Source organism: Vigna angularis, chromosome 8 (genome assembly GCF_016808095.1).
Source record: "Vigna angularis cultivar LongXiaoDou No.4 chromosome 8, ASM1680809v1, whole genome shotgun sequence".
Classification (NCBI taxonomy): domain Eukaryota; kingdom Viridiplantae; phylum Streptophyta; class Magnoliopsida; order Fabales; family Fabaceae; genus Vigna; species Vigna angularis.
In genome coordinates this window covers 1,950,864-1,961,473 of record NC_068977.1, presented here as the reverse complement: position 1 = coordinate 1,961,473, position 10,610 = coordinate 1,950,864, and the positions used below count along the sequence as shown (strand labels likewise).

General features: G+C 32.2%; 2 protein-coding genes across 2 annotated transcripts; one reads left to right on the top strand and one right to left on the bottom strand.

Moving 5' to 3' along the window:
• Positions 1–1,364: 1,364 nt before the first annotated feature.
• LOC128193506 (protein MAIN-LIKE 1-like) lies at positions 1,365–2,733 on the top strand. The gene is made up of 3 exons (XM_052867105.1): positions 1,365–1,724; positions 1,793–2,455; positions 2,542–2,733. The coding sequence occupies exons 1-3, from the start codon at positions 1,365–1,367 to the stop codon at positions 2,731–2,733; spliced, it is 1,215 nt and encodes a 404-aa protein (XP_052723065.1).
• Positions 2,734–3,014: 281 nt separating this feature from the next.
• On the bottom strand, positions 3,015–5,231 carry LOC108336891 (uncharacterized). Its single transcript, XM_052867104.1, has 4 exons — positions 4,720–5,231; positions 4,093–4,602; positions 3,955–4,011; positions 3,015–3,837 (listed from the first exon to the last, which is right to left on the bottom strand). The coding sequence occupies exons 1-4, from the start codon at positions 5,229–5,231 to the stop codon at positions 3,015–3,017; spliced, it is 1,902 nt and encodes a 633-aa protein (XP_052723064.1).
• Positions 5,232–10,610: the final 5,379 nt, after the last annotated feature.

The window sequence follows — 10,610 nt, the reverse complement described above, 5'->3', positions numbered from 1 at the left end:
TCTAAGTTTACATTTTAAAAAATATTTTCATACATATCAATTTAAAACCTTGCTTGTATATTTTAGATATAGTGAAACTTGATTATATCCATTATTATATATAACGACATTAGTTGTTGAAAATCTAAGTTTACATACATTTTAAAAAATATTTTCATACATATCAGTTTAAAAAGAACATGTGAAAGATTAATTTGATTTCATTAACATTTGGGGAATATAAGATTAATTTGATTTCATTAACAAAAAATAATAACTAACATTTGTCTATCAAATTATTATAAGAAATAAGATATGAGATATATGCATGTTTTTGCAATTGTGAGGGCGTTGCTCCCTTCACCCCCACGTGCTTCTCCCTCCACCTCCCCAATTTTATATAATTCCAATTATGTCCTAATCCAATTTTATATAATTCCAATTATGTCCTAAAGTAAAATTTTTTTACTTTTCATTTACTGCCCTACACCTACCAACCTTTGATTTCCATCTCTCACTTCTCACTTCCGTAACCTCTCCCTCACTTCCGTAACCTCTCCAACTTCTCCATTTTTCTCCATTTCTTCTTTCTTCTTTGTTTTTGGTTTTTGTAGAAGATCGTTTGGTGTGCAGCAAAACTGGTGCAGAGGAATAGCGTGTGCGGAGGAACAACAGCGTGGAAGAGCAGATCTGCGTTCCAGGTTCGTTCTTTCAACCCTTCTCTGTCGACGATGTTACTGTGCACGAAAGGCTAAAACGGATGTGGGACATCCGTTTGCCTTCGACGGATGTCCGACTTCCGTCGACGGATGTGGGATATCGGTTGAAGGCTAATCGGATATCCCACATCCGTTTCGGCTGTGCTGCATTTTATTTATTTTTTTAATTGTTTTTAAATTATTATAACTGAAATATATATTTATATATTTGATATATTTATTGTTAAATGTTTTTAAATTTTCTTTTGACTTAGATTATTATTTGAATATTTTATAAAATTTTTTATTTGTAATTTGTAAATAAATTGATTAAGAATTAGATACGAAAACTTTTATATATTTAAATTATTTTTATTTCTTAAAATAAATATTATCAATTTAATTTATTTAATATTAGTAAATTTGTATTTGTATTTATTTTATTTATAGTAAATTTGTATTTGCAATAATAATTAATTTAATAATAATTAAATGAAAATGTATTTAAATATATTATTTTAATTAATTAGCTAATTGTTTCTTTTATTTAATTTTTGTTGTAAGTTAATAAATTAATTATTATTAGTTTAATTTATTTTGAATTGCATTTTTTATAGTTTATTAATGATATTTGAAACAATAATTTATTTTAATTTTTGAAATTAAATAAACAAATTATTGTTAGAAATGGCAAGAACACGTGGTGCATCTTTTAATTCTCGAGGAGAGAGTTCTCGAGGAGAGAGTTCGTCGCAGGGCGAAGCGCGAAGAAGACCTACCGTTTCTGCTCGTAGAAGTCGGGCACCTCCTATCCAGCATGACCCCATAGCTGAGGAGCGAGTCGTTGAGGAACAAACATATGAGGCGTATGAGACTCATGGAGAGGAGAATGCATTTGAGGCCCCTAACGATGATGACGATGAGGAGGAGCATGCAGATGTTCATGACATACAAGAGGATGTCGCTGGATTTCCTGGAGGTCCACACGATCATTCATTGCTGACGCACTATGTTCAGCATGTAGCTTATGCTATTTCCCAAGGCCGGGTGAGTGCAAAAATAAAATTTATTTTATTATTTTTTTAATAGAAAATTTATTAAATATTGATGTGTAGGATCGAGGGGACACACTGAAGTTGATCTCCCACGGAAAAAAAGTAAATAAGTTAGGACCATGCCACGAGGGAATTCAAGACATTGTGTTGAATTCCAGTTTGATGCCTCTTACAGGGATTTGTTATGATTACGTTGATAAGGGGTTACTCCTCGGATTCATAGAGAGGTGGCATTTTGAGACCAGTAGTTTCCATCTCCCTATAGGGGAGATGTCGATTACTCTTGATGACGTCTCGACATTACTTCACCTGCCCGTGATGGGGCAAATGTGTGATTTGGAGGAGTTGGAGTTTGAGGAGGCTCGTACAGCCCTTGTGCAACTACTCGGCGTTGATGGTGGCACAGCAAGTTCTGAGATGGAGGACGCACGTGGTCCGAAAGTCAGACTCAGCTGGCTTAGAGAGATATATGTTCAGAGGTGTGAGTCGCAGCATTGGGACTATGCTGCTAGAGCATATTTGTTGCATCTAGTAGGATGCACAATTTTTGCAAATAAGAGTGCCAGTTCTATACGCGTGTCTTACTTATTGTTATTTAGAGACGTACACGCGTGTGGCAGATATGCCTGGGGTGTTGCTGCACTCGCCTATTTGTACGACCAGCTCGGGGATGCGAGTCTCGCCTCCACGAAGCAGATGGCTGGATATTTGACTCTATTTCAGGTACAGTTATAACTTTGACATTTATTTCATGTATTTATTTCCATGTTCGAAGATGGATGAAATTTAATTGAATAATTATTTTTTAGAGTTGGATATACGAACATTTCCCTAGTATGGGGAGGAGGCGGTTGGTAGCTTCTTACGATGACACCACACCACGTGCCATGAGGTGGCAGAGCCCTAGGCAGAGTTCCACTCTCACAGAGATATTCACCGTGGGCAACGGACAACCTTCTTGTAGCTTAACCTACATTATACAAATAACAAAATATAATTGAGTGATAAGTAATTTTAAAATAAATTCATAACAAAATGCACTTACCTGCACAAAATGACATCCATGAACATGTCCTATACAAATTAAGCGATGTTGAGTGATATCAGAAGGTGGTGTGGAACGTAGTGGAAAGATAGTATAATTTTGAGAGTATGACAAACACACTAAGATAACGTTATATCGGTTAGCAATTGCATAACCAATGTCTAGTAATGTCATCCACTTGCTCGTGTTAGCCTGTTATGAATAAAAGTTGTTAGAAAAAACCATGTAATAAAGAAACTACATAAAACGGGAAACACTTACCGCGGACAGTGACTGCACCAACAAAGAGGACCTCAGTTCTTCTAGTCTATCATAGCCTCCTACTAGGCTTGCATAGTCATCACGCCAAGCACTGAGTTCTTTGTACAACTCATTCCTCACAACGGGCCATGAATCTTCTCCGAGTCCCAACAACGCAGCAATGCATCTATACCCACAGTGACCATCAGCCACAACATCAACAACGTCCACAATGAAGGGGTGAGTAGTAGAATGAAACTGGTCTATCATTGGAACTCTCCTTTTCTTCATTGCTTTTGGCTTTGATTGTAATTTACTTCTCACAGATGAAGATTCTATGGTTGAATGAAAGGCGTCCACATACTCAAAATATGATGGATCCCGCGTAGTAGACCTTTCACTTCGTTTAACTTTACTTTTTTGTGCACCCTTTGTCTTGACTTTATGTAATGGAGGGACCATTGATGTCAATGTAGGACAAACAATCTCAAGTAACTTCTGCTTGATGGTGACTTTACCGCCAATGTCAACCTCATTGAATCGTTCTTCTACTTGTTTCAACTCATCTTTAATGGATAACTGAGGCTTAGTTTCATTTAATTCAACATTTGAGAAATGCAATCTTCGCCACATGATATGAAATTCACCTATAGGGATCATCCTAGGATCATATCGTGCTAATTCACATGCACATGGGACACCAAATGTACGTCTCAATACGCATCCACACTTTGAGGAGTCCAATCCTATCTGCTGCACTATTTTCAATTCCTTAGCAATGAGATCCAATGCATATCGAGACACACGCCCAATAAGTTCTCTTTATATGTAGCCTTTAAAATAGTCACTCCTGAGCAACGAACTACTTTCAAATGACGCCTTAATCTTGTTGTGTTGTAAGATAATGACGTTATGAATACTATCCCAACAATAACACAAATCACCCATACTATTGCCCAGAACTTTCTTCAGGCTCCAATGAGCAGATTCAGCCCTGAAACAAAAGAAAAACTTCAACAAGTACAAATAAATATTTATCTACAAAACAAATAAATAAAATAACATTACAACATACCTATTTGTGGTTGTGTTCCCTAAATGCATTACTTTGTTCGTCCAGAACTTTACAAAGTATGTGCTGTACGGAATAATCAAATTCTGATTAACATATTCAAAGAACAAAGGCCATGATCTGCTTGCGTATTCAAAACCATTCACATACTCAGCAAACAAGCTTTCATCAGCACAATCCATCACATTTTCCCATGCATCCATCAACACTTCCCAAACCTCAGTAGAATGAACTAACATTTTGCATTTAGCTTTAACATTTTTAAGGATGTGGAACCGACATAACATCTGATATGACTCAGGGAATACACTTGATATGGCATTCATCAAAGCCAAGTCTCGGTCAGTCACAATAACTTTAGGACCACCCTCAGATGTTAAAAATAAACCTTTCAGCTTTTCCAAAGCCCATGTGAAATTACTCTGCCTTTCAGTAGACAAGAAAGCAAATGCTGCTGAGAAGGTTAACCCTGTAGACGTCATACCCACAATCTCAAGCAACGGAAGTCTATATCTATTTGTTTTATATGTGGAATCCATCATAAATACAACATTAAATGAGTTTAACAATTTCACCGCATCAGGATGTGTCCAAAACAAGTCAGTAACAACCTTTGAATCATCAACACACCTACTCCAGTGAATGTACTTATCCCGATCCAACAACATCATAAGTTGTTGTAGTTCAGTTCTGGACCCTCTTAATGATCGTTTATACGCATGCCTTGCGTTGTAGATTTGTTTAATCGTTGTCACATTTCGATCATTATTTTGTTTGAGTGTTAATAAAATATTTGCAGGTGTAACTTTACTCTTTGTCATATCAACCAGTAATGACTTCTCACTCGTATTTAACCTCCCAGCATAAGGGTGACCCACTAAAGTTTCAGCCAACTCATGGTTGTGATGTCCACACATCACCTTCAACACCCATCCGACCCCATCTGAACATGGTTTACCCTTTAATCTAAACGGACATTCACATTTACGAGTGCCGTATACACTAGCCACTGCATCAGCTTTGTATTTCCTATATTTTCCCCCTCTTTCACATCCAAGCTTGACATACGTTTTTCTTCCCCGTACACCAGTAGCTATGTCAGATCTTACTATTACCACAACAAATCCTAAATCAAAAGCCATCCCTCTTACCCATTGAATTAAGTGGTCCCGTGAATGAAATATTTCATTTGTTGTAAATCTATTTGTTAAATCTCTCTCTACAACTTTGCTAATTGATGAAGACAAATCAGATTTCAAACTACAACCAATCTGAGAATCCATATGAAGATATTCATCCATTTTAAATAATAATCACCTACAAAATTATAATGACTTTTATTAACATAATTAATAATTAATCAAATAAATATAAAAATATTAATATAATTAAATTATATATTTGATATAAATAGAGTAATAAATAATTTTTTATATAATTATCAAATTATTAAAGAATTAAAGATACAAAAATCATCTATAACAAATTCATATTTTAACAAAATTATTAGGTTTAAAAACTAACCATATATAACATTTAAAATTATAAATTTAAATATAAATTACTGTAAATAAAATAAACAAATAAAATAAAAACGAAACGTAAAAGGAAACTGCCTCTGGACGGATGACATCCTTCAACGGATGTCAACATCCGTTTAAGGCAAAACGGATGTTGACATCCGTTTCGCCTTAAACGGATGTTGACATCCGTTGAAGGATGTCATCCGTCCAGAGGCAGTGTTCCTTTCATGTTTCGGTTTTATTTTACTGCGTTTTGCGGCTCATGCAAGGATTATAGGCTTCGATATTAAAAGAATTATTGGAAGTATGGGAAGGGTTTAGGGTTTAGGATTATAGGAAGGATTATGACTACGTACCTGGAGAGGAACCACGACAAGGACACTACACCACAAACGCACTGTACCACGTACTGCACCGACAACAAGAGGAAGATTGCTTGATAATTTTTTTCACGATCACCAAACTTTGCAGAAAAATATTTTACTCATACAAGGAACTACGTAGGTTATCAGTGAAATATGTTATAAATGAATAAAATTAAAAAATAATAATTTTAAAAATAAAATTTTACTGAGGGGCAAAATAGTAAAGGAAAGATGGAGGAAGGGGCAAAAAAGTAAAGGGGAGGTGGAGGAAGAGATGTGTGGGGGTGGAGGGAGCAACTCCCCAATTGTGATGGTAGCAGTGGTGGTGATGGAGGTGGCTCCAAAGGCTGAGGGTGTGAATTGTAGCCCTGCAGAGCTGGTTACAGACTGGGCTTAAAGCCCAATAAAAATTCCCATGTCTGAAAAAATAAGAGTATTTCTACTTACACCTCTATACTTTCCTTATATGCATTCTCATAAATATGAAAACTTTCACTTTATCTTTATAATTTTTTTAAAAAATTTTGCCACCCAAAAATTTTTTAAATTAGGAAATTCAGAAGTCAAAATTATTTTTTAAATTATACAATATAAAAAATAAAAAATAATTTTCAAGTTATAGAATTAAAATGGTGGTTTGATTACGTGTTGAACATGCATGCATTGCATTGTGTTGTGTTGTGTTGTCTGAAAGTTGAAACCTTCCCCAAGTACAACTTCATCATCTCCAACAACACTTGCACTTTCTGCATTATTTTCAGTATTGAATTGCCATGCACACATCCCACACTCACCTTCAACCTTCCCCACATACCACCTACACTTTCTTACACATATTACAGATATTAAGTATGTGGAATGTAGTGGCATTAAAACGGATCATTTAGTTTAATTGACTGGTTCATTCAAGATCAGAGTCATTTAGTAAGTAAATTTAATTTGAATTATTTATTAATAAATTGGAAAAGTTTAAATAGATGAATTAAATGAATTTACTATACAAGTTCAAGTTGAAATCAAAATTTCAAAATAACATATTTTTAAAATATTATTTATTTTAAAACGTAAAATTTTATCACAATTTAATGTCTAAAAATATATCAAAAAAGTAAAATAAAATATTTAAACAGTCTTATATATCAACTTAAGCATCAATTCTTATTATATAAAAGTATAATGATAATTCGACAATATTTTTTTTAACAACATTTTAACATTATTTACATGTTATTTGTGATTCGTTCAAAATTACTTCATAATTAATAATAATAATTATAAACATCAACATCGATCAATCACATAATAATAATTAAATAGTATTAAAATATTATAAAAAAATGTTGTTAAAATATCACCGTAATAAATAATATGTTGAATGTGGTATTATTAGAAATACCCTTCCTTATCTCTTCGTGAACCTCAAACCTTAATTGTCACTCTTTCCAAACACAAATCTTATAACCAACACAACAAAACACAATTTATGTTCACCAGCTTCACTGTCCTGGATTCAGGGGTTCAGTGCAATTAATTACATTATCTCTCTACCACATTTTCTGATTCCTTTTAGAGAAAAAAAAAACATAACTTCATTTCTTTAGTTTTATTTATTAGTTTCTTGTTTATCTTTTCAGATAAGAATTTTTTATTCTTTCAATTTATATGATGTCTAGTATATATATATATATGTATATATATATATATATATATATATATATATATATATATATTCAATTTAATGAGTTGGGCTGTCTCAATTATACAAATTAGAAAATTCTTTCTCACACTTTATTTATTTGTATATATTTAAAATTTAAACCAAATTTTCACCCTTAATTTTGAGTGAAGTTTCAAAACCTGCAATAATAGAAAACTAGAAAAGTATCATTTCATCTGTTAATGATAAAAAGGATCATACGATGTTCTGAGCTAAAGCTCAATGAAATTATAAAAGTTGAAGAGATAAAAGAAAAATACTGTATTCTTGAAGTTGGTAAACTAATAATGGAGTGTGGAATGTCAACATCAATTAAAATAAGAATAAATGAACTGTCCATGCTTATAAAAGAGAAACTGAAATGTTCACAGATAATGAGTTTGTATTAAAATGTTATTATTTATAAGTAATTTTGTAGAAAAAATATATTTTACATTTCTACTTTTCTAAAGAGATTATCCAAACATATTAAATAATTATTTTATTAAAAGGAGTACTTTTCTAAAAAAAACTTTAAAAAATAATTTTGTTCAATTTGATCATTTTAACTAATAGCATCTAAATCTTTAACGACACAATATCCATATAACCATTTAGTTAATAAGTTTTTGGCCTACATGGTCAGTCCATAAGGTTTCAAACTTTCACTTTTTCTTTTCACTCTACATGTTGTCACCCATAATAGGGTTTCAAACTTTCACTTTTATTTTCTTTCGACTCATCTTCCATATCTCATTTGCCTTCAATTCATGTCTTTTATTTTTGCTTTCTTTATACAATTTGGGTTTACAACTCGAATTTAATAGACTTGCATTTGGAGTATTTTGTTTTAAAAATAGATATAATGAATGTGTGATCTATTTTTTGATTTTGGTTGTCTGGGTGGAATATTTGGTTGTTTTTTATTATGTAAGAAATAGAAGGAAACATGGAACTACATCTTGGTTTATGATTTAATGTTGTTTATGAAGTAATGATTTACGAATTTATGATTTAAGGATTTATTTAAAGAATTGCGTATATTGGTTTATGATATATGCGTGAAAGTGTTTCATTGTGGCGCTTGGCCAACACTATGCGGTGGATGTGTGTGGTGGCTGACTGTGGTGACTATAATTTCTATGTTGAGAGGTTGAAGATGATGATGTGACAATGTGAATACTTTGTTGCACGTATGTAAAAAATGAACACCTCATTCACTGATTACTCATGTGAATACTTTGTTGTTAACGATTTAGAGACCATTAGAAAAAAATGACTAAATTAAACAAAAATTATAAAAATTGGAAACACATTAAACACTCGAAAAAGTCGAACCCTACAATGAACAAAGTGAACAAAAATAGGGACCAAATATGATATTAATCAAAGTCTTAAATTTATTGTCGTTTCAAATACAAAAGTGTTACAAAAGTTACCATTTTTATTTTTATGTTTGAAAATGTTACATTGACTAGAGATAAAATTAATTTAAAATATATATATGGATACAAACTTCATGTTACAAACCAATTTTATATGCTTAAACTAGGTTTAAAATTTACTTTTTAACATAATATCAAAGTCATATTAAAATTTAACTTATTAAGATTTGTGTTTGTTAAACATATTATAAACCTTAAACCCTACGTCCTAAATTTAGAATATATATGTAAATACAAATCTCACGTTACAAACCAGTTTTGTAAGGTTGAGTTATATTTAAAATTCATCTCTTAATATTTTTAATCAATTTTAAACTTGTAAATATAAATATAACCCATAATTTAAGATTTATGATGCAAATACAAATATACCCACCCGAGATGGATACTAGCCTCCGATATCCAAAGTTAATTAATACCTTCTCTTCCGGGAAATTCCTATTACTGTCATCCCAAAATTGATTCAGAGTACAATTTTATATGAAATTCTCATCCCAAATACACAACTTTTGTTCCATCACTTCTCTTCCACCATTAGAACAAACAGTAAGAGCCTTGGACACAAATGTTCTCTGGGAAACATTTCAACTTGTATACACAAAATTACTCCATCAAATATATTATTATAAGTCTTTTGCGTATGATTTTGCTCCACCGAAGTTTGGAATAATGGAGTTCTCTTTTTGTAATTAACCTTCACCAGTTTTAGCCAAAGCTTGGTTGCCATAATTTCGCGCATAAATATACAGACAGTGACATGGGAAGAGTCGAAAGATGATAATGCGTTAGTTAGTGGCTACGGTGCATTTGCGGTGTATGGTTGACGTTGTGTAACAGTACAAACATAAACATTATATTAAAAAGTAAATGAAATTGTGAATTTGTTCATACAATTATTGTCTCAGATTGAAGAAGCTACATGTGAAACACCTGTGTTGGGGTTGAGAAAACACGTTCAAGTGGAAGTTAAGTTCATTATTTCTGCCAACCCATGTATCTTAATTTCTTCGTGTACTTTTCATCAAATGAAATCGAGAAAGTCCAAAACTATTTACAACTTTAAGCCTAACTGCATTGAATTTTTAAAACATTTTCCCACGTTTTTAAGGATATAATCAAATATCATATTTAAGATATCATGTACTTTAGAGCTTAAACTTTGTTAATATTATGTTATTAAAAAGGTGTTTTGAAAGGTGGAAAAAAAAATTAAATTGTGTTAAATTGGACTTTTAAACCGTGTTTAGTTTTTTATGACTAAAACAAACGTTTCGAAAAGAATGAGGACCAAATTGTACTTTACTTTGAAAGAGGGACGAAAACCAGAAACGACCAATAGTTTAGGGACTAAAAACATATTTAACCCTTTTTTTTATGTCTTATTTGTACAATTTTCACATTTAACAATGAACGGATTTGTTTTAGCTTTAAGTGTAAGTTGTGATGTTATATAATTTCCATTAAAAATGTTATCAGGGCAGACCTTAGAAGA